Below are 27,694 nucleotides of genomic sequence, written 5' to 3' on the forward strand. Positions count from 1 at the left end.
CAATCCAGCGCACCATTTTGTATCAGAACATTTCGGATAAATTAAAGAAAGACGGGTGTACGATAGCAGATTAGACAGCTATCTATGAGGTTAGATAATATTTCCGTAATCAAACAGGTAAGAAGAGTTAAACAGTGGCTAAAATAAAACATTCGTCAAAGGGTTTTACTCTTGGCGTTTAAAATTAAAATCCAATAGTTTATTAATTCAAAAATATTGTATTTTAATAAGGCTTAACGGGGAGGTTAATGAAATGGACAGTAGGGCGGTTCCAATTTAACACAAAAACTTCAACAGCCGTGTACAGATTCTCACACAAAGATGATTCACTCACTCTGCCTCATAAGTTTCCAGTGCTTCGTTGTTTTTGAATCATGGTGTATGTGTGTGTATAAGTATAAAGCGTCATTTTAGCCAAACTTTATTTTAAAACTGAATCTCTAAACTTGTATTATAAATACGTTTAGATATTTTTTGCAAAAGAATATTTAATAAAATGTCGAAATAGGTACTTTGATTTGCTATTGAGAAGCCATTTTTTCCTCAACCACTTACTTAGCACAGTTTATGGAATATTTTTTCCATCTGATTAATTTTAGAAAACAAAAAATAATTAAACCCATTTGTCAGCTCTTTGACATTCTTCATTTGAAAGGTGCTAAACCAACCTATACTATCAGTAGAATGTTGAAAACTGTGAAAACCAGTTAAATCAAATGTTGCAGGGCTTGTGGGCTACTAAAAATCGTTTTTTCTTTGATGTTGGTTAAAGACAAAAGTTGCCAGACAAAATAGTTTAAGATGAGCTGGTGTTTCTGAGCACTACTGTTGCAACAGTTTTATTATATCGGAAAAAAATCTTCAAAAGAAATAAACTTTTAAAAGGTACCTTTTAACATTCTCTTGAGACTAATTTTCTCTTGTATGCCCAAATGTTGTATTAAATAACAATCTTTTTGAAAATAACAATCTATTTGAAGATTTTAAAGTATGTGGATCTTTCTTGCTTAAAATGCTTTTAATTAAGCATTTCTGCCACTGGGCTTTGAGAGTTTTCAGTTTTGAGATAAAGAACAGAATGAAAATAGTAGTGTATCTTATTTAATTCAAATACATTTTACTGGTTCTAACTGAGCAGTTTATTACAGAGTATACAGAACATTGATTTACTTTTGTGAGTCATAGCGTTTATTAACCTGCAGCTTTTGCTTTGTTTGCACACACATAGGTGAGGTTCAATTTTCAGTATCCAGAGCAAGGCCTTGTAAATTAGTCAATATGGAGCCAGTGATCATTAATGGAGAATGTGTGGAGCAGGTTAAGACCTACAAATATCTGGGAGTACAGTTAGATGAGAAGCTAGACTGGACTGCCAACACAGATGCCTTGTGCAGGAAGGCACAGAGTCAACTGTACTTCCTTAGAAGGTTGGTGTCATTCAATGTCTGTAGTGAGATGCTGAAGATGTTCTATAGGTCAGTTGTGGAGAGCGCCCTCTTCTTTGTGGTGGCGTGTTGGGGAGGAAGCATTAAGAAGAGGGACGCCTCACGTCTTAATAAGCTGGTAAGGAAGGCGGGCTCTGTCGTGGGCAAAGTACTGGAGAGTTTAACATCGGTAGCTGAGCGAAGGGCGCTGAGTAGGCTACGGTCAATTATGGAAAACTCTGAACATCCTCTACATAGCACTATCCAGAGACAGAGAAGCAGTTTCAGCGACAGGTTACTATCGATGCAATGCTCCTCAGACAGGATGAAGAGGTCAATACTCCCCAATGCCATTAGGCTTTACAATTCTACCGCCAGGACTTAAGAACTTTTTAAAAGCTATTATTAATGCTTTTTGAGATAGTGATTTAGATGCATATCATATTTTTTACTGAGTTAAGTATTGTATGTAATTAGTTTTGCTACAACAAGTGTATGGGACATTGGAAAAAAAGTTGAATTTCCCCATGGGGATGAATAAAGTATCTATCTATCTATCTATCTATCTATCTATCAGAGCAGGCAATATCCATGGACAAATGACAGGAACACCAGAAAATAAAGTAGATCACCTGGCCCTTAAAGCCTGTCCTGACATTCATTATGATCATGGCTGATCCACCCCAGGCTTTCTGCCAGAGCCTTCAATCCCCCAATCTTTCAATAATGTATCTGTTTCCTCATTAAATACTAATGCGCTAGTGTCCATAATCTCTAGGACAGAGAATTCTAAAGATTCAACACTCTCTGCAAGAAGATGATTAATCAGTTGATGAGATGGTCAGATAAATGGCAGATGGAAATTAATACTGAAAAATGTGAGTATTATTTGTTTTAGAAATACTGATAAGGCTACAAACAACTCTGGAGAAACTCAATATGTAAAGTAGCATCTAAAGTAGATGTCTTGGGTCAAGACCCTTCATCTGGACTCTGGACTAGTAAAGATAGGATTCAAACAATGGGCTGAATCCTAGGTATAGAGAGGAACAGAGAGATCTGCATGCACAAGGATCACCAAAGGTGGTTAAGAAAACATATAGAAAAATTCTTCATTAGTCAGGGAATAGAATGCAGGAGAGGGTATACCTACTTATTACATCAGTTATGCCACAACTGGAGTACTATGTACAGTTCTAACCACCACACTATAAGAAGTATGTGATTTCACTGGAGAAAGTTGCCTGGAGTGAAGCATTTTGGCTTATGCAAAGCCTGGAGAGATCAGTTTGGTGGACAAGGAAGATAGGGGATGGAGGCATAATCTGATAGAGGTTTGCAAAACTATGAGTGGTGTACTTCATGACAAATATTTCCTCAGCTGCACTGTTTATAGCCAGAGGGCATAAATTTAAGGTATGGGGTATGACATTGAAGGCTACAGACTGAATGTTGGAAATTGTGATTAGTATAAGACCATAATATATTGGAGCAGAATACATAGGTACTTGATGGCCAGCAATTACACAGTGCACTGAAGGCCCTGTTTCTATACTGTATTTCTAAGTAATTTCTGAGGTAGGGACATGTTCGGCACAAATTTGTGGGCCGAAGGGCCTGTATTGCGCAGTAGGTTTTCTATGTTTTCTATGTATGACTCTTTGACTCTAATAAAAAAAGGTTACAAACTTCAGACAAATACTACCCAGACCTATGTGAAATCATCCAGTTTTGCTCATCTTTAGGTATTTTCTGTGTCTATGATCCTTGCCCTTTCTTTCCCTGCTCTATTGGCCCAACACCCCAACTCCTGACTACTGATCTGAAACCCTTAACCTTATTACCAAGGTTACCATCCAAATGCCAAGACAACTTCATAACTAATATTTTTTACACCTCCAATTCTATCCCAATGATCTTGGACTACCTCACTCTGGTTCTAGAATTATTGTATTTTTACATGCAATCCACTGATGGAGCAGGTGAAATCTTGAATATGTAAGGCTTCTTTAGTAGCATTCAACTTTACTGACTATTCCATTGATGGGTTCTTGAATGGAATGTCACTTGGCCAAGTGTGAGTCAATTACACCTTTATAGACACCAACTGGCCTCCAGGTGCCTGTTGCATGCATATGCAGTGTTATATAGTATATTCAGAAGGAACGAATCACAATGCATTAGGAAACAAATTCAACAGATTTCCAGTACAGCAGGTTTCTCATCATATGAACAGTGCTGGAAATAATTTGTGGATCTTATTTTTTAAAACGTATCTGTTCTGATTTCCTCAATCAGAATTACTAGATGTTATAAAACCAATTTAAAAAACTTAAGCAATCAATCACATCCTGAAATACAGTCAAGGTCACAATTGACTCAACCATAACATTCTCATCTGAGTCAGAGGTTTGTGGGTTCAAGTCCCACTCCACTATATAATATAGGTTAACATTCTAGTGTAGTACCAATTGATTGATTTTTCAGTTGGTGCATTATCAAAACTACTTTGTTTTACACGAGAAGTGTTAAAAGTTCTGTTTGCCATTTTGGATGGATGTAAAAGATGCAAAGCAACTACTTCAACTGAACTTAGGGAAATTCTCTCTAATACCTTTCAAATATGACCAAAATAGATTGTCTTTTCATTGCTATTTGGGACGTACAAATTGGTTGCTTTTGTTTACATGACAATAGAGAATATATTTTAGATATACTGATTTTTTAAAGTGTTAGACTTTCAAAAAAAGTGCAAGCAAATGTTTCTTGATGTCTCATCTAGGGTGATGGCAGGTAGCACAACATTAGGCTCTAAATCCCTGAGCACATGAAAGAAAAACAAAACTGACATGGTTTCCATGCCTAAATACTATCTAGGGACCTCTGGTTGCGTAACAAGAAGATTAGCTCATGGCTATTGCTTCCCTGCAATCATAGAGTCTTGTGACAGGAAAAGATTTGGGAGGGATGTGTGGCAATTGCATCATAAACCTTAAAGAAACTTATTTTATCCTGACACCAACACTACTCCCTCTGGAGGCTGTGTGAAGAAAAAGCCACAAAGACGATTCCTAACATTCAGATCCCAGATACGAGTAAATATTTAACAATAGATCTAGAATATCTTATAATATAGAGGTGGAGAATTTCATAATAATATGTAAAGGTAAAAACAGAAGATTAATTTTAAATTAAGAGGAGATCGTTGTTGTTGAAAACATCTGAATAGACCTTGCCAGGTTCCCTATAAGCACCAACACTACAAAAATCTACATTACCATCACCTTTTTATCATCTCCAAGGTCTTATTTGTCATGCTGCCTTCCAAGATCCAGTACTAGATAAGCACAAGTTTTGTTACGTTAAATGTTGGAAGCGAAAAACCATTATCTTCATTCCATGATGTTCCCAAGAAGAGGAACAACAGCACTCCTCTTCCTGGGATTGGACTGTTCACAACCTGTTTGAATATGATCTGAGTTCATGACCCCACATCTTCTTCATCCCCAAATCTGTCTACTGCCTCTTGCTGTAACATGGATCATTTTGCCTCAAGGAGGGATAGGGAAAGAACATAGTCTGTGTTCTAGGAGTCAGTCACGCTCATCAGATTAATTTCTTCATGTTTGATCAGTGATTAGGAATGGAGGGGTGTAACTGTGAAAGAGACAAAAAAAGGGATTCACCAGATAATCCTGAGAGACTCAGCCCTTGCCCTTGTCTAATAGGTACGAGGTTCCCACTCCCTGTTTGGATGAGGTTAAGAACTGCAGGAAAGATGTGCAAGCTGCCCACGGCACCATGACAGAGAGAGCCTTTCCAGTGGGGAGGGGGTTTAAGAAAACATTAACATAGTAATTACAGGGGATAGCATAATTAGGAGAACTAATCAGGAGTACTATGCAGTAAAGGCAGAGAGTTCTGGAGACTATGTTGCCCATGCACTATCAGGGTTAAGGAACACATATAAAATGCTGGAGGAATTCAGCAGGTCAGGCAGCATGTATGCAGGTAAATGAACAGTCAAAATTTTTGGGCTGAGACCCTTCATCAGGACTAGAAAGGAAGGGGCTGGAAGCCAGAGTAAAAAGGTGGAAGGAGAGGGAAGAGCACAAATAATACGCAAGTCCAGGTGATCAGCAAGTGGGATGAAAGGGAATGATGTGAGAAGGTAGGATGCGATAGGTGGAAGAGGTAAAGGGCTAAAGAAGAAGGAATCTGATAAGAGATCACGGAACATAGGGAAGGAGGTGGGGAATAAGAAGGAGATGATGAGCAGGTCATGAGGGCAGGGGAGGGAAAGAGAAGGGGTGAGATGTCCAGTACCTATACACTTCCATCACTCATCAGGAAGCCCTTAAGGCTCTCCATCTCTTTCATGACAACAGACCTAACTAGTTGCCCTCTACCATCATCATTCTCTGCCTCCCAGAACTGGTACTTACCCTCAACAATTTCTCTTTCAGCTCCTCCCACTTTATCCAAACTAAAAGTGCAGTCATGGGCAAATGCATGGTTTCCAGCAATGTCTGCCTTTTTGTCAGCTAAAAGTACAATCTAAGCAGTCCAGGTTCCAAGCCTACACTAGTAACACTCCCTAATTCTTTCTCCACTGTGTTGAAGACTGTATTGGTGCTGCTTCCTGCACCCATGCTGAGCAGATCCATTTCATCAACTTTGTTCTCTACTTTCGCCCTATCCTCAAATTTACTTGATCTTACTCAGCTGCAATGTTGACTGTTCATTTCCCTGATTTGATTCTGCCTGCACTGCTGAGTTCCTCCAGCATTTTGTGTGTGCTGCTCAAGATTTCCAGCATCTGCAGAATCTCTTGTGTCAGGGATAAGGAACATGCCTTCTGGGCTGAAGAAGAACTGAGTGGGAAAGAGAATATCCAGTTGCCATGGTCTAAGTAGGCGCTAAGAATAGGTAGGATCTTGAAGGCAGTTCTGATGAGGGATTATAAACAATTGAGACAAAATTGAAAAGCAGAACCACATACAAATTGTCAAAGGGTAAGTAAGATTAGAGAAGTAAGCCCATGGTACAAAGAATGGTTGTGAGAGAAATGAGTTCGGATTCATGGACACTGGCATCAATATTGCTGAAGGAGAGAGCTGTTTCTTTGGGATGGGACTAATCTGAACAGTGCCCTGGTGAATTGTTCAAAGAAAAGGCTTTAAAATAACTATACGGGTCTAGTGGTGAGAAGTTCAATAAATCAAGCAGAAATTAAACTTTGGGATCCCTGGAGAACAAGACTGGGAATTAATTACAGAAAACAAAGAAGTACATGCTTTGCAACAGTCTTCACAGTATCGGACACTACAAATATCCCAAATATTCAGTTCTGGTCGCCTCACTACAGGAAGGATGTGGAAAACATAGAAAGGGTGCAGAGTAGATTTACAAGGATGTTGTCTGGATTGGGGAGCATGCCTTATGAGAATAGGCTGAGTGAACTCGGCCTTTCTTCCTTAGAGCATTCCTTAGAGGATGAGAGGTGACCTGCTGGAGGTGTATAAGATGATGAAAGGTATTGATTGTGTGGATAATCAGAGGTTTTTCCCCAGGGCTGAAATGGCTAACACGAGAGGGCACAGTTTTAAGGTGCTTAGAAGTACGTACAGTGGAGATGACAGGAGTAACTTTTTTATGCAGAGAGTGGTGAGTGCATGGAATGAGCTGCCGGCAACGGTGGTGGAGGCGGATACGATAGGGTCGTTTAAGAGATTCCTGGACAGGTACATGGAGCTCAGAAAAGTAGAGGGCTATGGGTAACCCTAGGTAATTTCTAAGGTAAGGACATGTTCTGCACAGCTTTGTGGGTCGAAGGGCCTGTATTGTGCTGTAGGTTTTCTATGTTTCTATGTGTTATGTTTTTGTTTCAAATTAAAGAACTTGTAACAATCCCTAACATGAAAGAACAATTTGTAGGAAAACTAATGATCATTAGATCCCAGTGACCTTCATTTAAGGCTATTAAAGGAAGCATTTGCAGAGATAATGGAGCCAATGCTGAATTTTTTCCAAAGCTCATTGAGATCCAGGAACATCCTATCAGATTGGAAAATTGCAAATGTGTCTTCAATGTTCATGGAGGAAACAAAATGTGGACAATTATAAGCTTGTTAACAACCTCTGTTATGGCAAAATGTGGGGGTCTATAATCAAGGAAGAAGTAGGTTAGTAATTTAGAAAGCTTAATGTAATGACCTCATTGGCAACATCATTTCATGAAAGATTTGACAAATTTGTTTACGCTTTTCTTGGATGTAAAAAGTAGAGTTAATAGAAGGAAATGGAAGGGTTAACATATAAGGAGCATTTGATGGCTCTGGGACTGTACTTACTGGAGTTTGAAAGAATGAAAAGGAGGGGACATGGAGGGGATGGTTCCTATAGTGGGGGAGTCTAGGACAAGAGGGCACAGCTTCAGAATAGAAGGACATTCCTTTAGAACAGAGATAACGAGGAATTCATTGCCACAGACAACTGTGGAGGGCAAGTTATTGGGTATATTTACAGCGCAGGTTGATAGGTTCTTGATTAGTAAAGATGCCAAAGGTTACAGGAGAAGGCAGGAGAATAGGGTTGAAAGGGATAATAAATCAGCCATAATGGAATGAAGGAACATACTCGATGGGCCAAATGGCCTAATTCTGCTCCTTGGCTTATGGTCTTACAGTCTAACCTGTACATGTAATGTATTTGGATATGCAGAAATCTTTTGGACGAAGTACCAGCCACATAAAAGGCTGGCACACAAGATAAGAGCTCATGGTATTGTAGTGGGGGGGGGGGGGAATCAATTATTAACATTGAGGATTGGCTATCACATAGCTAACAGAATCAGAATAAATTGGTCTCTTTCAGGCTCAAAGGAAGTTACTTGTAGAGTCCCTCAAGCATCAGTTATTGACCCTCACTGGTCTCTGGAAGAGGGAGTAGAGTGTAAGTTATCCAAGTTTACCAATGACACAAAAATAGGTGGGAGGGCATGCTGCAATATGGAAATTTGGACTCTGCTACAGATATGGATAGCTTGAGCAAGTGGACGAAAATTTGACAAATGTAATTTAATATGGGAAAATACAAAGTCACGCACATTTTGTAGGAGGAATTTTACCTACATGAAGGAAGACTGTAGATGAATAATGGAATCTAGGTATTTTATATGTACAAATTGTAAAAGGTTAGTAGGTAGGTGCAGCAAGTAACGAGGAACGTGAATGGCATATTGGCCTTCACTGCAAGAGGCTTAGAGTTTAGAAATAGGGAAATATTCTTATAGTTCTACTGAGTACTAGTGGGGCCACTCCTAGAATGGAGTACGCAGATCTGTATTCTTTGCATAAGATATACTGGAGGTAGTACAAAAAAAGAAAATCACTGGGCTGATTCCTAAAATGAGAGGGTTGACCTATCAGCAGTGACTAAAGAGATTAAATCTATATTCTTTGGAGTTCAGAAGAATGAGGGATGATCTTATTAAAGTATATAAGATCCTGAGGGAGTAGAGTAGGGTAAATGTCAAGATGTTTCCACTAGTGGAGAATCTCTAATCTGAGCATATAGCTACAAGCTTTAGAGTGGGTCATGGCCATCTAGATATAAGGCGTGTATGAGTTTTTGGACACTGCAAACATTCTCTCCTCTTCCCCCTCCTCCCATCAGTTAGAAGAAATAAAAGCCTTTGTGGTGAACTACATATACCTGTTTGGACCCCCCCCCCCCCGCTGACTGCTCCTGTGGCTCCTCCCGCTGACCGTGGCTCCTCCCACAGACCCCGGTATAAAGGCGATTGGAGCCTGAGCCCTGCCCTCAGTCTCCAGGATGTAGTATGGTGGTCAATTGCTGCTTGTTCTTTCTTCCAACCAATAAAAGCCTATATCTCACCTCACGTCTCAGAGAGTTATTGATGGTGCATCAGCCTTAAAGCGTATACCACTAGTCTCAAGAACAGTTTCTATCCTACTGTTATAAAATTATTGAATGGTCCTCTCAAAGAATAAGATAGACTCTTGACCTCAAAATCTACCTTGTTATGGCCTTGCACCTTACTGCACTTTCTCTGGAACTGGAACACTATTCTGCATTCTGTTATTATTTTCTCTTGTATTATCTGAATGCACTGATGTGATGAAATAGTCTGTACGAACAGCATGCAAAACAAAGTTGTTCAACATACCTCAGTACACGTGACATTAATAAACCAATTTACCAATTTCAGAATTGGAATTGTTGTCACTGACATATATTGTGAATTTGTTGTTTTGTGGCAGCAGTACAGAGCAAGTCATAAAAATTATTACAAATTCCAAAAGGAAATAAGTAAGAGAAACAAGATAGTGTTCCTGAGGCTTATGGAGGTTAGATCAAAGAGGAAATCAACAAACTTTTGAAAGATCTGGGTAATTGCAAATTTACACAGAAGAGGAAATGAAGCCTGGAGTAGATCACCTATGATCTGATTGAGGCAGGCTTGAGGGGCCAATTGATCTTCTTCTGGTGCTATTTTGTTCTGTTCTTCTTCAGCTTATCAGGTACTTAAAATATCATCTGTGTTTCTGCATTTGTAGTTTTAACCATTCCAAAAGTTTCCAAGCTGACTCTATTGTTATCTTTAACTTACTGAAAAATCTGGTACCCCTATCGTTACTCGCAGTAAGTTCTGCTCACCCGTCATCCATACTCTCGATGGCCTACATTGGCTCCTAGCCCAGCAATATATTAATAATACAATCTTCCAAAGTACTGGACCTCTTCCAATTCTAGGCACTTGCATCTCTAGTTTCCTTCATTCAACCATCGCTGAGGCGTAAGTTTCCAGAATCTGTCCACATTTCGCACACATTTCCTCTCACATCTACTTCTTTGACCAAGGTTTTCATTGGCTTGTCTCCCAGAGCGCGTCAATACCAAATTTTGTTTGTAACACCAAATGTGCCACATAAATGCAGTTTGTTCCGGGAATCACCCAAGGAGTAGTCAAATTGAGGCTCTGGGACAGCAAATAAAGATAATAGTTTTGACATGAAGATCATTCTATAGAAAAGTACACTCACCTAGACTTAACCTGACAACCAGCCGGTTGCTGCTAACTGACGTTTTTATGACGTCGTGTGTGCTCGGTTTCAGACGGAAGTTGACGCCAAATGGCGGTCGGTCGGAGTGGCTCTGGAAGAAGCTGCGAGTGGTGACGGAGAAGGATGGACGACGTGTCCTTGTCGGATTCGGAAAGGGTGGCCGGGGAGCGATGGGCGCCGGTGGGGGCCGTGGCGAACCCCGAGGAGGAGGAGGAGAGCAGCGTGGCCGGAGTGGGCCTGGCGGGCGGCGCGGCGGTTGCGGTGATGGCGGAGAAGATGCAGCGGCTGGAAGGTGAGCAGGAGCTGCTGAACTCGTCGCTGCTCGCACTCACCTCGCACTTCGCCCAGGTGCAGTTCCGCCTCAAGCAGATCGTTAACGCGCAGAGCGATGAGAAGGAACGGCTGTTGAAGGAGCTGGAGGACTTCGCCTTCAAGGGCTGCCCGCAGCCCTTCGTAACCCGGACACTGGATGGACAACAGCTGGACAGTGCGGTAAGGACTTTCCTGCAACCTCTGCTTCATGTCAGAGTCCTTGTTTGAAGCCGTGGCCCAACGTGCATGAATCGTTTTTTAACGTTAATACCCAACTTATAGAAAGCGAATTGTGTTTTTAATCGTAAAAATTGTTTAATTTATGCGTTCCCTGGGAATGTATTTCTGATGCGATGTGCTTTAGATGTTACTGTAAGCTTTACATTGCACCTTTACACGCATACGTACACTTTTGCTGATGACAAACTCGACTTTGATTTTGAGAAGTTTAAACCCATAACTTAGCGACAAACTTTATCCCATGATATGGGACACTGGCCTCAATCAATGAAAATTGGGTAATACCTACTCATTTTAAAACAAGCTAGGTACATGAGGTGCATTATCCATCTGAGGAATCCATTTTCTGTATTCTCTGCACATTCCTTTTGACTTACTGTTATAAAGGCCCCACCTGTGTCTTTTGTTAAACAGCTGTTTGACGGTTCCCACGCCCATGTATAACTGCATGTTCTGAATTGCAAGGTTACTGTAACAAAAAAAAATGCTGCTCATTTTTTATCACCTATATTGAAAGGAGCTTTTGATTCTACAATTGAGATTTTAGCTAGTGTATCAGTTATAACAGAGCTTTGAATGGCTAAACTGTTAAATTTCACCTGACATAGCATATGGGTTGCATCTGCCAGAATGCCCCAGTGTAAAACTTTGTAGTTTATGTAATATGACCTCTTACTTCACCTTGCGTTGTATGAAGCTGGGCAAGTAGATATTTAGTCTTGTTTTGTGTTATAATTTCCTCTTTTATTTAATAGATATTGTGGCATAGTTATTTGTGGCACTTAACCAGATGTATATCACTATTCACAATTCAGTAACTTGGAATTATCACTATAATTTGTGACTATTTATGGTTTGGTAGACACTAAATCCATTTATGAAATCGGCATTCAAGATCAAAAGCATACTTGTGTTTATATTTTACTGTTATTTTTCTCCATTCCTCGACAAGGAGCTTGTCACGTGACTGCTAACAAAGTTATGAAGACTGAAAGTTTTGTACTGTGAAACTCATTACCTGTGGTTAATAGCTATTGTGAATGAGCCTGATACAATCCTGAATGTTTCACATATAACACCGGGCCTTAATTGTAGATGTATCCCAGCACTAACAAAGATCGCTATTAGCAATTTCTACAAATACTAATTACTAATAACCCAACTGACAAAATTGTAGAAGGCAAAGTTTATCATTTTGATTTGTAATTGGTCATTAAGTTTTTAAAAATTACAATTGTAGTATGGCTTAATAAATACAGCCTGAACTTTGTTCCAATTTATTAAAAGTGATCAAGCTGACCTGTAATTTGAAGCAAGTGATTGTAACATATCAAATTAATCTAATCTTCATTTAACCATCCAAAGTAAGTGTGTTTTGTAAGCTTGCACACATTTTTTTATAATCAATAGGACATTTTGATTGTGATCATTTGTGTGCAGCAACATGGAAAATTAATGCAAAAATTACATAACTGAGGTTTAACTTGCAGGTATTGGATGATGGCTCAAATCATAAAAATGTATAGTTTGTATCTCATCATTGTGTGCTTTGAAACTAAAGTTGTAAGCATAATTCATTATCCTTGTTTAATGACTCTTCAATCCATATCTGATATTATTTCTCAACGTTTCCCTTTAATGCATTTTTGTTACCCCCAGTCCTTTATTACATTTAATCATTTAGAGATTTGTTTTCAGAATAGATGTCTATTTAATTAAGATAAATTGTGAAGGTCTTTATGAGGATGCAAAAATTATATAATCTATTCTCTCAAAATGGAAGGTGAAACAGAGCAAGATTGGTATTGTTTTGAGTTATGTGCTGCAGGTGAATGACTGGACCTGATGCCAAGGCAGTAAGTATGAGCATCATAGAGGAATTGAACACGGAAACAGGACCTTTTGCCCAACTCATCAATGCAGACTGAGATGCCCATCTAAGCAATTTGCCTTTATATTTAAGCAGAGTTAGGAAATATAGTACTACCTCAGAATGCATTGTAAATATTCAATAGTTTGTCATTCTGTTGCCTGCATTTGACCCACGTCCCTCTGAATCTTCTCTGTTGATGTGCCTTTGCAAATGTCTTATAAACATTGTCATTGTACCTGCCTCAAATAGTTCCTCTGACTGATCATTCTATACAAGATGCTTGAGAAGATGGCGGCACACTTGGATGCAGCGGCTTCTACGGGGCCAACCGAAGGTGGTATTGTCTTTTTTTAATGTATTTTTTACAATCACAAGACCCTGCTGGACATTAAGAACTTGAAGTACTGCAGGTCTACCCTATCAATGAGTTTATTTTATTTAGTGCGGTACAGTGCAGAATAGGCCCTTTGAGCCACGCCGCCCAGCAATCCCCTGATTTAACCGTAGCCTAATCACAGAACAATTTACAATGACCAATTAATCTACCAACCAGAACGTCTTTGGACTGTGAGAGGAAACCAAACTAAAGAGTAAACCCATGCAGTCACAGGGAAAACATACAAACTCCTTACAAACGGTGGCAGAAATTGAACCCAGGTTGCTGATGTTGTAAAGCTTTGTGAATTTCACAATAGCAGCAAAACTGAAGATGCTGGACTTGGTGTGGATCATCCTGCTGCCTACATCAGAGTGGGTGCGTGAGGAGTGTGCAGTCTAATAACGAATGATCATCTTAGTTGCTTTTCTTGTGATTGTAAGGCCCTGTGGACATTGTTAATGTGAAATGCTGCAAGTCTGATTCACTAGTTTATTGGTGAACAGCGGGGAATCTACATGGCCTCGGTTGTAGCAAAAACTGGGCCTCAAGCTGCGATGTCGCTTGTTTGCAGCTGCCAGGAGAGGAGCATCGGAGTCAGTGCTGCTCTCCAGTATTTGCTTGGCAGAAGACAAGACAAGGTGTATTGTGTTCAACTGCTGACTTCTCCAACTTTCATGGACTTGGGGACTTGGACTGCCTTATCGTATAAATGTATTCTACTGCTATCTTATGTGCCTTGTTTTGTGTAGGACTTTTGGTACTGTGTTTCTTACACCTTGGCCCTAAGTAATGCTGTTTCATTTGGCTGTTTTCATGGGTATTCATGTATGGTTGAATAACAATTAAAGGAACTATATTGTCACCAAATTACAGGAAGGATATTAATAAGGTTGAAAGAGTGCAGAGAAGGTTTACAAGGATGCTGCCGGGACTTGAGAAACTGAGTTACAGAGAAAGGTTGAATAGGTTAGGACTTTATTCCCTGGAGTGTAGAAGAATGAGGGGAGACTTGATAGAGGTATATAAAATTATGATGGGTATAGATAGAGTGAACGCAAACAGGCTTTTTCCACTGAGGCTAGGGGGGAAAAAAACCAGAGGACTTGGGTAAAGGGTGAAGGGGGGAAAGTTTAAAGGGAACATTGGGGGGGGAGGGCTTCTTCACACAGAGAGTGGTGGGAGTGTGGAATGAGCTGCCAGATGAAGTGGTAAATGTAGGCTCACTTTTAACATTTAAGAAAAACTTGGACAGGTACATGGATGAGAGGGGTATGGAGGGATATGGTCCAGGTCCAGGTGCAGGTCAGTGGGACTAGGCAGAAAAATGGTTTGCCACAGCCAAGAAGGGCCAAAAGGCCTGTTTCTGTGCTGTAATGTTCTATGGTTTTATATATACACCACCTTCTGGTTAAGCCCACAGATATTTTTAAATCTGTCCCCCTCACCTTAATTTTATGCTGGCTAGTTCTTGATTCTATTTTGGTGGGTAAAAGACTGTGCATTCATTCCACTCTCCCTCCCCAGTCTCCTGTGCTGCAAGGAATTAAGTAATAGCCTGCCCAACCACCTGATTTGTTGCAGCAATGGAAGAAGGAAAATCCTCACACTCTCCAGCCATGTGAACTTTGTAGTTCAATGAAGCATTGAGAGTTGTACAAGAATAATGGAATGCTGTAGTATCCTTAAAAATACTGTTGTCAAAACCCAAAAGATTAAAAGCCGATTGAAAGCTTCCATGCAAATTAACAAATTGCAATCTATGAAGCAGAAGACATTCTATACAAGCATTTCTAGTTGGTAGTTTCAGATATTAGCTCTCCCACCAACACTTCATGTAGACTACTCTTCATTTACATGCGCAATTTATGCCTTATTTGCCTTGAACTATCATTCCTTTTTGACAATTAAAGAAAGAAGCTAGATGTGAACCCTCTGTCCTGTTATCCTATCCTACCACAGCCTTTCCTTGCTCCCGTTGCCTGTCATGCACTCTATCTTGCGTTCTCTCCTTCAAACACATCTCGCAGGCTATTAATGCCTCTGTGCAGGTGATACTGTCTAAACTTGAAGCTAAGATAGTTGAAAATGTTGTCCCGTAGCCCTAACCATTGTTATTGTGGGATGGGGGGGGTATCCTCCTGGTTTGTTCATTCAACAAGTGTTCGTTCATATTGAGCCAGGCAGACAAAGCACAAGAATGCAAATAGATCATGTGCTGTGTGGTAAGAGAAAATAGCTTGCAAGTGGTTGCAGCTGTCATTGAGATCCATTGATGTTCATATGCCCATGTCTCTGGAAATCAGAGAGGACTGGTGACAGCAATTAGGACAAAGCTACATTCATAGGTAAAGGGGAAAGTAATCACAGACATGGAAAAGTGCCAGTGCAAAATTAGATGACAAAGACAGGAGTGCCAGTATGGAGGAGCGATAGAATCAACCATTTTGGCACAAATCTACACCTGACCGATACCTAGAGAAGTACTAGGTGGTAGAGATCTGCACCAGTTTGTTCACAGTGTGGTGTGAGTAAGAGATTTTTGTGCTGTTGTTCATTATTAATTTATTTTGCAGTTAATTTATAAATTTCAGCATTGTGCTTCTCTAAACTGTTTACCTAAATACTATATTAATCTTTTTAAAGTTGTTTGAATATTCAGAATTGAAAGAATTAAGTACAACAAAACTATCATGAATCATTTAGTTTAGCTAATAACCTTGCTATTACTTTGATAACTTTTAGTAACTTGCATATATTTGATTTTCTTTTCTTCTAGGATGTAGTTCTGTTTACAGGTTTCCTCCGCTATTCGAAGGTAGAGCGTTCCTATGAAATGGTTCGTAAGCCGGAATGTCATAAAGTGAAGAAGCAATTACCATTTATTTATATGGGAAAAATTTGTGGGCATTTGCAGACCCAAAAAAAACCTACCAAATCATGCCAAATAACACATGAAACCTAAAATAACAGTAGCATATAGTAAAAGCAGGAATGATCTGATAAATACATAGCCTATATAAAGTAGGAATACTTTTCTGCAATTATTGCGGCACTGTCCACCATAGCAAAAATCTCACGCAAGCGTTCACGGCAGTACTTGCGGCAAAAACATTCGTGCAAGTGCTCTCGGCAGAAAGACTCGGCACAAGCGCTGTCGGCAGCACTCGCAGCAAAAACACACGGCGCAAGCGCGCTCGGCAGAAGCGCTCTTTCCAGTAACCTTTAAGCTATGAAGCTGCCAAATCATACCAAATAACACATGAAAATACACAGCCTAAATAAAGTAGAAATAATGTATGTACAGTGTAGTTTCACTTACTGGAATGGGAAGACAGCGAGTACACTGATGGTGTGTTAGGCTGAGTCATTGGAGGTTGGGGTGGTGGGACACTGGGGTGTTATCTCATCGTCGTCTGTTTCCATCAGGGCAGGCAGGTCACCTTCTATGTCTGCCTGCCTCAATGTCGCAGGTCGAGGTTCATCATCTGCTGTGGCTGATGTGGAAGGCTTGAAAAACGACAGTATGCTTGACTGCTTAACCTCGCGCATTTTTATCGTACAGTTCTTTGTAAGCACTCAAACCATCCTGCAAATATGCCCTAAACCTATGTACCCTTTCAAAATTAAAGTCATACTTTTCTGCAATCATTGCAGCGTTGTCAATCACAGCGAATATCTCGCAATTGCTTCACGTTCATTTCCTGGACGACTTCACTTCCGGGCCATTCACTACTGTGTTCGGCTTCAATTGTTATCCTTTCCTCATCATCAGCTCTTCATCGGTCAGTTCTTGGTCATGGGATGCCAAAATCTCTTCAACATCATCTTCGTCAACTTCCACAAACCCTTAGCCAAACTCACTGTATCCTTACTTCGTTCACCACGATCAAAACGCTTTATTATGTCTAGTTTTGCGCTAAGTGTAACACCCTTACTAGCTGTTTTAGGCTTTTCCGATACCTTAGAACTCACCTTGCCAACGGATGCACAAAATAAATCGACATAAAGCACAGATGCTCACAGGCACGTGTTTAAGCAATGTCGGCTAGAATACAGTTCCGGGGGAGGAGCTTGGCTGCTCGGGGCACGCGCTTCCTTTTTTCATAACAGTGGAAACACCTTCTGTTAGCAAAAACAGGTAACTAATGTAGGTCTTTCGTAACAACAAGGTGTCGTAAAGCGAATGTTCGAAAAAATGGGGGACACCTGTATTTGTAATTATCACTCAGCCTTTTCCAACCTCATTTAATCTATTTTGCTTTTCAGCCTTTGAGCTTGTTTTTCAAGCATTGTCAGTGAAAAAATACTTAAAATTGTTTCTTTGTGATCTATTATGCATTTGTTTTTTGAATGTAAATATATGGTCAGACTATAAGATGTGTATTTTTAAGGACATTTTAAATAAAAACGGAACATGGGAAATATTTTTTTTGTTGCCTTTCCTTCAGAGTGAAAGGGAAAAACTTGAAAGGCTGGAGGCCCAAAGACAGAAGCAGAAGGAACTGATTATACAACTAAAAACACAGTTGGATGACTTGGAGACATTTGCTTATCAAGAGGGCAACTATGAGTCTCTCCCACAGTCGATTGTCCTAGAGCGCCAGCGGGTGAGGCTTGTAGCTATGTGCTATAAATTATCAAGGTGTACTTTGGATATGACCTCATTTCATGTGTGATCAATTTCATTTAGAAGTATACTTGGCCAATATTCCGAGCGTCCTCAAATATTTAGACATGAAGTCACCTTGGCTTCAACACAGCTAATGAACAAAATTAAAAGGAAACATTAACACTGAATTTGGTGGGGGGGGGGGGGGGGAAGCAGTTTATCATTCACACCTTTCAATGAGTCAACAGAGTCATCGCCCTAGAATGTTATTGAGGAGTATGCTAATTGAAATCTTTTGTAAACTTTAGCAAGGATATTCAGGGAAATGGAATTGAAGGAAAAATTAACCATAAACCAACTGAAGGTGGGAGCATACTGAGAAGAGATTTTTTTTCCTTTGCTTTTTAATATTTATGGAATCTGAGTATTGCAAGCGACCAACATTCATGGTCTATCTTCAGTTGCTCTTGTTGTAGTTGTAGGATGCTGTCTTTTTGAACCATGTAGTGTTTTGGTACAACTGTGAGGCATACTAGGCCTCGGAGAGGATGATTAGGAGTTATCCATGTTGTTCAAGGCCTGGTGTCCCAAATAGCCAGGCCAGCCCTACCTAATGAACTGGGAAAAAAACCATAAATGTTGTCTGTGCAAAATGCTTCAGATTCATTGACAGGGCAAACAAACAAATGTAAGTGTTCTTCTAGTCGATACCCTCAAGTGGAGGTTCTAGTTCCCTCTAATCAACTACATTGGACTGCTATGTTTTATATCTGTCCAACACCAGGCTGGTGCAGTGGGCCTTTTTCTCTGAGCTCTGTCTTGGGGAGAGAAACTAGCTAGACAAAGAAAGACTCAAGGATGTGCTCAAAATAACCTTGAAGAAATGCAGCCTACTCACTGTATTCTTGGGGTTCCCTGCCTATATCCACTCAGTGGAGAAGCAGCATTCAGATGTTATTGCTATTCTAGTCCATGCATCGTAACACATGGAACCGCCATATTAATAACAGAGGAAGTGCACTGCTACGCACAATACCCACTTGATTGCCCTGTCAGGCACCTCTGCCCCATCTGACATTCCCATATTATCCTTTACAAGGCACAAATCTGGAAAGGAAGCAAATCTTCCTTGATCCCAAAGGATTGTCAAAGAGGGATTCTACAACACATTACAATTGTGGTTACAATCAAGGAAGTACTTTTAATGTAGGGGGAATGCTGTCAGCCTGTTTGTGCAGAATGAATTCTCTGTAACAGTAATGAAATACATGGCTAAATTATCTATTTAATAAGTGTTTGAGGGTTAAATTTTCTCAGAGCACCATATAAACTCCAGTTCTTTCAGTAATGTATGGGATCTTTTATATTTTTCTGAAAGACAACTGTGGCATTGTTCTAATGCCTCAATGGATGATATTTGATATGAGCACTCCCTTATACTACAGGAAGAGCTGCTGAAATTTTGCACTCATACTTGTACAGAAGTTAAACTTGCAGGGACAGATGTCCAAGGGGTAATTGTACGTGGAGCCTATAAGTCGTTATGGAAGAGAGCTTGCATTGTTTTGTCTTTTTATTTTTAGGTGATCATAGATGAATTGATTAAGAAGCTAGATGTGAACCTAAGTGAAGACTTTAGCAACTTGTCGCCAGATGAACTCCGACATCGTGTTGATGCAGCAATTGCTCAAATAGTGAATCCAGCAAGAGTGAAAGAACAGCTGGTGGACCAGCTTAAAACACAGATTAATGACCTTGAAATGTTCATCAATTTTCTCCATGGTGTGTATGTCTATTGACCCACACTCCTGATCTTAAAATTGGTTGGGTTGAAGTGTGAATTATGTATGCTTCAAAAGTTAGTTCAAAAAATTCTGTATCATTGTGCTGTTGTGAGATAGAGCAAATAGTTTCGCTTTGCTTGAACAGGAACAAAAATGGTTGAATATCTATGAATTGTCCTGGATTTGTGTGCCATAAATAGTTCACAAGGAGTTTTGTTTCTAATGGCAAATCAATATGAGCCCTCAAATATTGATTTGCTCTGTTGAAATCTTAAATTAGAATTGAAGTCAATTAAACTGGAATTCAAATCTTAGGTTTTATTTTCACCCCAAGTAAAAGAAATGAATGTAAGCTCTGAAAGCATTACAAAAGTTCACTTCATTCACTGCCTGACAATTTTATCAATTTATCATGGTCTTTACGCATGTTTACCACACAGGTGAAGTTGGCAGTCCCCCACAAATTGAGATCGGGAGGTGTACATGTCCTGTGCACGGAGTAAGTGGTTCCAAAGCGTCAACAGCAAAATTATCAAGTGGAAGCCATCACGGTGAGGTCCAGCTTCTCTAAAGCACTGTCTCTGTTCTGGATTTATAGGCTCGTGTGATAGTCTAGACAAACTCCTCTTCTATAACAAACTACTATTATACCATCAAGTTTTACCACTTGGTAGGAGATTACTTGAGTATACAGTATACTTGAGGAAAGTTATCCTGATATAATCAAGACTGATTCAAGGTATCGATTATTGGCTTTTGTATTGTGAAGAAAAGTCAGCACCATTAATTCATGATTGAGTTTATTTTCACTATTTTCAAAATACTTTTGTGTCCAAAAGCAATTTTAGCTGACTCTGTAATAATGCTGTGTTGTTTTTCCTTCTCCAATGTTTTTGTAGGTTGAAACAATTGTTTCTTGTTTAACCTGACTTTTGAAATATAATGTTAATTTTTTGAAAATCCAATGCAAATTTTTACATTTGTAGAAAAGAAACAAGAAAATTCAAGTAGCTCAACAGTGAACATAATCCTTTATTCCAACAACTATTTCTGATTATTATTGTATTTAAGAAGCAATTAATTTTGAGACACAATCATTAGATGTGAGTAGGATTGCATGCAGTATATCATCCAGGAACTACTTTTATTGTTTTTTTTTGAAAGGTTGACTTTTCTGTTTTGCAGTGGATCCAGAAACGGCAAGAAAAATGAAGGCAACTGGGCTAAGTCTCATGCGCAGAGTCCTGGCAGTGCTGCAGATATTTGCTGTTAGTCAGTTTGGGTGTGCGACTGGTCAGATCCCGCGTGGATTGTGGCAACCTGATGAGGCTAACAAGGACTACAGTCCACTGCTTCTGAAACTAGAAGGAGCTGTGGATAAAGTAAAGCAGCTAGCATTGAGCTATCAGTCGGAAGAACATGTGATTAGCTGCCGTGATCTCAGTCCTATTAGGAAAAATGAGCTAACAACTGCTGTTCGAAAAGAGCTGGCAATATCTCTCAGGGACCTGATGAGCCATGGTTTGTATGCTTCTTCTCAAGGAATGAGTTTGGTTTTAGCACCAATTGCTTGTCTTTTACCCTCGTTCACAGCAGCCCCGCAAACCATACATCCATGGCAACTTTTTGTGAAATACTACAACACTAGAAATGGCAGAGCCTTTGTAGAGTCTCCTGCTCGTAAGCTGTCTCAATCTTTTGCCTTGCCAGTATCTGGAAGTGGTGTTGTGACTCCTAAACAAAGTTTACTCTCTGCGGTTCACACTGTGCTTACTGAGCATGGCCCTTACAAGCGCAGTGCAGATTCAGAATTTAAGGCCTTAATATGCATGGCATTGAATGAGCAGCGTTTGGTTTCCTGGATAAATCTGATCTGCAAATCCGGAACACTTATCCAGAGTCACTACCAGCCATGGAGCTACATGGCTTCAACTGGTTTTGAGAGTACACTCAATATTCTTAGTCGTCTTAGCAACCTGCACTTTGATCTGCCGTTTGACTCTGCTGTTCGACAATTAAAAAACATCAAAGATGCTTTTTAGTGTTTCTTGATCGGTATATTTTATTCAAAGCATTCTATTTTCTCCTACTTAAAATTAATTTAAATGTTACTTACAAATTAAACTATGCTATTCCTTTATGAATTTAAAGTTTTAGTTGAATGGTTGAGGCATGTTTAGAATTGATTGGATCATTCTCTCCCCCAGTGATCAGTTACAGTTCTATTTTAATTCTTATTTAAGTGGTGACAAGTATCCTTTTATGAAACTCCAGAATTAAAAATTTATAAGAATATTGCAGATTGTTCACTGAATTATAGGATGTACTTCCATATAATGTCATCAGCAAAGTATAATGGGATAATTACAAGGAATGTGACATTTGGTTGAAGTGCATATATTATCACACAGATTAAATTGGTCTTCTGGACAAGTTACAATTGTTTTTGGAAAGCATGATCGTGAATTTTGTACAAAAATAAGCTTGCAGCTGGGTGAAGGATGAATGTCTTTTTCAGATATCTTTGTCATTTTTTAAAGAGGAATGTCTGCTAATAAAAGCTAAGACATTGCTACAAACTGGTTAAGTAAAAGAACAGCAAGCCGTATATTATATTTAATGAGGCCTCTTATGACAGAAAATCTTGTTCTAAAGCAAAAATTTTTGTGGAAGAGCCTTTGTCAAGTTTAATGGCAAAGGTACAGTATTTTCTCCATTCTTGATCTGTTGGTTAATTTTTAAGTTTAATCATTTCCTAGTCTGCACATCAGGCTTCTGCCTAGAAGTAGCCGAGCTTTAGGTCTGTTGTCTGTATTTAGTGGTGTTCTGCAGGGATCTGCAGTGGGATCTCTGCTGTTTGTGATGTATATAAATGACTTGGATGAAAATGTAGATGGGTGGGTTAGTAAATTTGTAGATGATACCAAGATTAGTGGAGTTGTGGATAGTGTAGAAGACTGGCATAGAATACAGCACAATATAGATCAGTTGCAGATATGGGCAGTGAAATGGCAGATGGAGTTTAACTCAGATAAATGTGAGGTGTTGCACCTTGGTAGGGCAAATGCAGGGACACAGTACACTGTTAAGGGCAAGGTCCTTAACAGTGTTGCTGAGCAGAGAGATCTTGGGGTCCAAGCTCTGAAAGTGATTGCACAGGTTGATAAGGTGGTGAAGAAGGCCAATGAAATGCTTGCATTTTATTATTCAAGGCATTGAGTTCAACAGTCAGGAGATTTATGCTGCAACTTTATTGAAATTTAGTTGGGGCACATATGGAGTGTTCCAAACAGTTCTGATTGCCCCATTATAGGAAGGATGTTGAGGGTTTGGAGAGGGTGTGGAAGAGGTTTACTAGGATGCTGCCTGGTTTAGGGAGCATGTGCTATCATGAGAGGCTGGACAAACTTGGGTTGTTTTCTTTGAAGCGCCTGAAGGGAGATCTGATAGAGGTTTACGAGATTATGAAAGGCATAGATAGAGTATCTTTTTCTGAGGGTGGAAATGTCTAAAATCAGAGGGCATGAATTGAAGATGAGAGGGGATGTAAGGGGTAAGGTTTTTTTTACGTAGGGTGGTGGATGCTTGGAATGCACTGCCTGGTATGGTTGTCGAGGCAAATACATTAAGGACTTTAAGAGACGTTTAGATGGGCACATGAATGTGAGGAAGATGAAGTGAGATGGACAGTGTAAAGGTAGGGGGGAATTAGTTTTTCAGGGGGTTTGGTTTACTTTTTAAGCTAGTTTGACACAACATTGTGGCTGAAGACCCTGTTCCTGTTCTGTACTGTTGTATGTAAAAGATTTTTTGACACTGTTCTGACATTGCTCCAATGTATCTTCCTTTTTATATATAAAAATGTTACAAAGAACCTGCCCTTAAGCCTAATGTTTTGGCTTGTTACATGGTAAATTGCTGTTTAAACCCACACCTACCATTGTCTCGTGTGTTCCTAGTGATCATCCTGTATTTTTTGTCTTGCATATTAATTTTGTACTGTTTGGATATTGTGTATGACCAATGACGTAATTGACTACTGTAAGTGTCCTGTGTTTGATATGGGGTGTGACATTTTCTTTAATTTCTAGTGTATTAATTGTTCTTGCTACCAAGAATATCTATTATTACCTGATCATTATATCAGGTAGCTAAGTAATTATAAATATCTAAGATATCTTAAATTTAAATCATTTATTTGATAATACATATTAAGATGTAATATATTCAGTCATGATGATGGCCTAGGAGGTCTGAGAAATCATGGAAATCCACTTTCATTGACTGGCTTTGCATTTTTTGCTGAGGTGTTATTAATGTAATATACTTTTTTTCTGGTCAACACTATTCTGATATGTAGCATTTGAAGGTAACATGTTGGATGAAATATATTGACATCTGAGTTATTTTTTGTCCAGTAATCCCATTTTCTCTAAACTATTTTAGAAGTTATGTATGTCATATTCATTTTATGTACTTAATCACTTCATTGTGAAAATGGGATCACTGGATAATGTGATCAATTGAAAATGGGACCATTGCACTGTTTAACCTATAATCTGTGGCAAATTCTCCAAATTAGGTTTGGAGAAAGGTCTAGTCACTTGAGTGCAAATTTTCAAAGTCCTCAGTTATGCTAAAAAAAAAATGGATCAGGAGTGTTTCATTATTTTGAAACATTTGAAATACGCACTACACCAGAGCACAAGAATGGAAAAAAATCCTTGTAACATAACAATGCCCAGACAATATTTCTCATCAATCTTCATTTTGAAATGGGAGCAAACCTTAACTAAACAGAAAATTGTTTTTTTTACCTCATAAAACAGGAAGGTGTGTAATCCATATGTATAATCTGTGTTGTAGAAAGTTGATAATTTGATCAATGTATCAGTTTGATTTTTATTTTGCTAAAGGTTTAAGCAAAGAAAAAGCTGAAACTTTTTTTTCAAGAATCAAACCAAATTTGATACCTTTTGATAGCCATTGTTAGTTTGATCAGAATTCCCTTTGGCATTTGTAAAGGTGAAACTTTCTAATTTAGAATTTATTGTACTGTCTTGTCTAGTTCAAATCACTGGGTAATTAGATTTTTTTTTAAAATCATTCCCCAAAGTCTCTATATCTCATAGTTACAAAGGAGTATTTGTAACTTCTGCTAGATTCTATTGAATTTCATTAGTTCATGAATGTACTTGCCCTGGGGTTAAATGAAGCATTTTCACAAAAATATCAATGTTGTATGTTTTGCATTATTTTCCACTAAAGTCTGTTGGAGACTTCACCCAGCTATTTGAAATCTTCACGCTTGAATATTGGCTTCCTCTTTAAACGGTTTAAACAAATTTGTAAAGTGTTGTATTAAATCTGGAGTCAAATTTGACTTTATCCATTAGTTATGGGGGGGGAGGTGTAGGTTGCACCTAGATGGTTAAGACGTTGGGTTGCTTGAGATGAGAGTTTGTTCACTTCTATTCAAGTACCCTTGGGTGGGTGTTCCCACCATGACATTTTTGCATTTCGCATTGAAATGTGTTTATTGGCTTTTGTTATTTGTGGTCATTTCAAAACAATATCCTGCAGTTACTACCGGTTGTGTTGGATATACTTTCTGTCTCTTGGTTAGTGAAGTCTTATCAGAGACATTTGACAAGAGTATGTGCTGATTTTGCCTGTGGTGCTTCTGCATACCTTCCCTGCCACCCCCAACCCAACCTCTGACAGTAGAACTTACAATATTGATGTTCTTGGTATGGACAACTAATAGAACAGTTAATCCTGATATAGCTTCTACTAGAAGTGACTCCAGATTGTCATTCAGGTCTGCATTACCATTATGGAATAGGTTTTTTTTTGTTGTTTGAGCTGCTTATTCTGCAGGTAACGGGATACTATATTTACGTCCTGAGACAAGTCAGTTTTAATTGGCTGTCAAAGGCAGGCGGATTCAAGTCACCTGTGTTACATGTACATTTTAATCTGTGGTTGCTTTGTTTGATTTATGGATGCTTTGGAGCGGTGTTGGCACTCATCCTGGTTTGTATTGTATTTTTGCTGCTATTCTGAGCCCTTACACTCAGTTATAAACTTGTACTTAAGGGATGTTACTGAGCGACTGCTGTCTTTTTACTGAGAAATAACAAACCTGTTCAGATCATTGATAAGATCCTTGATGTTCATGCCAATGTTTCCCACCAGCAATCACCTCCGAAAGCACATGAACCAATTAAGCTTCGCAATTGATGTTACAAATTTACCACACTTCAGTTCATGTTGCAGGGTGCTTGGGAAGTCATATTTGATGATGCACAATGCCAGGTTTATTTCCAAAGATGAATTGAATCTTGAGGATTATCCAGCTCAGTAATGAAACACTATCAGTTTCTGAAATTCTTCAAACTGATCTGCTTAATTTCAAACGCTCCTGCATTAAATCCTCAGCAGTTTTTTTTGGTCTAATGTTTAACAATTTCAGTTGCAACTATAGTTGTAATTGGTAGATTGTGTGGAACAAAATAACAAATTGCAGTAAATACACAGCAGATCAGGCAGCATTTGTATAGATGAGAATACATAAAGTAAAAGTGTGAGCAGAGCCATTCAAGGCTGCCCTGGCATTTACTTTAGACAATGATTGCTTCTGTGGATCATCACCACACACCCTGACCCACTTCAGGTTGATGACTCAGAGCTTTGGATCAGTGCTGCCAGAATTGAGTATTACCAGTGTTTTTATTTTCATTGAACTTTCCAAAATCTGTGTTTTGGTTTGGTCTGAAACTGAACATTATACCAAACTTTGTTACTTTTCAAAACCCCAAAATGAATAAAGTCTTGTAATTGGTCAACAAGTTCAAAGTAAATTTATTATCAAAGTACATATTTGTCACCATGTACTACCCTAAGATTCATTTTCTTGTTGGGCATTCACAGTTGATATAATGGATTCACTGGGAAAACTCTGCACAACATAGACGGACAAACAAACAATGTGCAGAAGACAAACTGTACAAATAGAAAGAGGGAAAAACAAAATAATAAATAAAGAAGCAATAAATATTGAGAACATGAGCCCATTGGTTGTGAAACCAGTTCAGTGTTGAGATGAGTGAAGTTGCTCCCCGCTGGTTTGAGAACCTGATGGTGGGGAAGGCTTTAGTGGTGATGGACTGGGCTGTATCTACTTTTTGTAGGATTTTTCATTCAAGGACATTGGTGTTTCCATACCAGGCTGTAATGCAGCCAGTTAATATACTCTCCACAATACGTTTTAGATGATATGGTGAATCTTCACAGACTTCTAAGAAAGTAGAGATTCTACTTTTATTGGTATGAGAGAGGAAATCAAAAAAGGTTGAGTGTATGGTTGGGTCACTCAGCCATATTGTAATTTTAGATCTGTAAATCAGATAGGAGGAAGATTATTATCTTCATAACTTCCTAGGTTTTAAAAAAAATGCTAGTTTTTATTGAAAGTTGTAAAGATAATAATTACCAGCTCGAATTTTGTGCTACTGGTTTTAGTAACTTATTTTGACTGCACTACATGTATCAAGAAAATGCCTTTACTCGCCAAAGGATATCGACAGTTACATTAAAATGAGCAGCATTTTCTTATTTAAATGTAACTGCAGTCAATACACACATTTAAAGGCCTTTGTTCATCCATGAAAAAAAGCTTAGATCTTGAAAATAATTTTTGTGAAATCACCCAAAAAAATTGATAAACAAGGTGAATGAAGACCAATTGACTATGCTATATCATTTGAATAAATGTAATTTCTTTGCTGAAATCTTTATTTGTCATGTCTAGGTTATAAATTTCAGGATGATGGTGAAAGCTGTGGAATGTAATTGTATATAAAGCTAATGTGTATATTTTGGAGTTTATTGTAAAATTATGCAGTAGCATAAATAGCATGCATTATAGTTCTGTCACATTCTAAGTATCAAAGATTAAGAAATAAAATTCTGAATATTCCAA

The 27,694-nt window shown here is 38.8% G+C and overlaps 1 protein-coding gene across 2 annotated transcripts; it reads left to right on the forward strand.

The window, feature by feature from the left end:
- On the forward strand, positions 1 to 27,694 carry rundc1 (RUN domain containing 1). 2 transcript variants are annotated; one of them, XM_073071532.1, is made up of 6 exons: positions 1 to 117; positions 10,566 to 11,005; positions 17,766 to 17,924; positions 19,510 to 19,708; positions 20,151 to 20,261; positions 20,896 to 27,694. In XM_073071532.1, exons 2-6 carry the CDS (start codon positions 10,637 to 10,639, stop codon positions 21,750 to 21,752), a joined length of 1,695 nt encoding a protein of 564 aa, XP_072927633.1. In that variant the 5' UTR covers positions 1 to 117; positions 10,566 to 10,636; the 3' UTR covers positions 21,753 to 27,694. The 2 variants fall into 2 exon arrangements, with proteins under 2 accessions (XP_072927633.1, XP_072927634.1); XM_073071533.1 differs by lacking the exon at positions 1 to 117 and having other exon boundaries at positions 10,487 to 11,005.

Source organism: Hemitrygon akajei, chromosome 18 (genome assembly GCF_048418815.1).
Source record: "Hemitrygon akajei chromosome 18, sHemAka1.3, whole genome shotgun sequence".
NCBI lineage: Eukaryota > Metazoa > Chordata > Chondrichthyes > Myliobatiformes > Dasyatidae > Hemitrygon > Hemitrygon akajei.

Bases quoted from the DNA above. Each gene is read 5' to 3' on its own strand.
- rundc1 (XM_073071532.1), top strand. From the start codon at position 10,637: ATGGACGACGTGTCCTTGTCGGATTCGGAAAGGGTGGCCGGGGAGCGA. The intron at 11,006-17,765 runs GTAAGGACTTTC...CCTTTCCTTCAG, and splicing joins GACAACAGCTGGACAGTGCG to AGTGAAAGGGAAAAACTTGA. The intron at 20,262-20,895 runs GTGAGGTCCAGC...TCTGTTTTGCAG, and splicing joins ATCAAGTGGAAGCCATCACG to TGGATCCAGAAACGGCAAGA.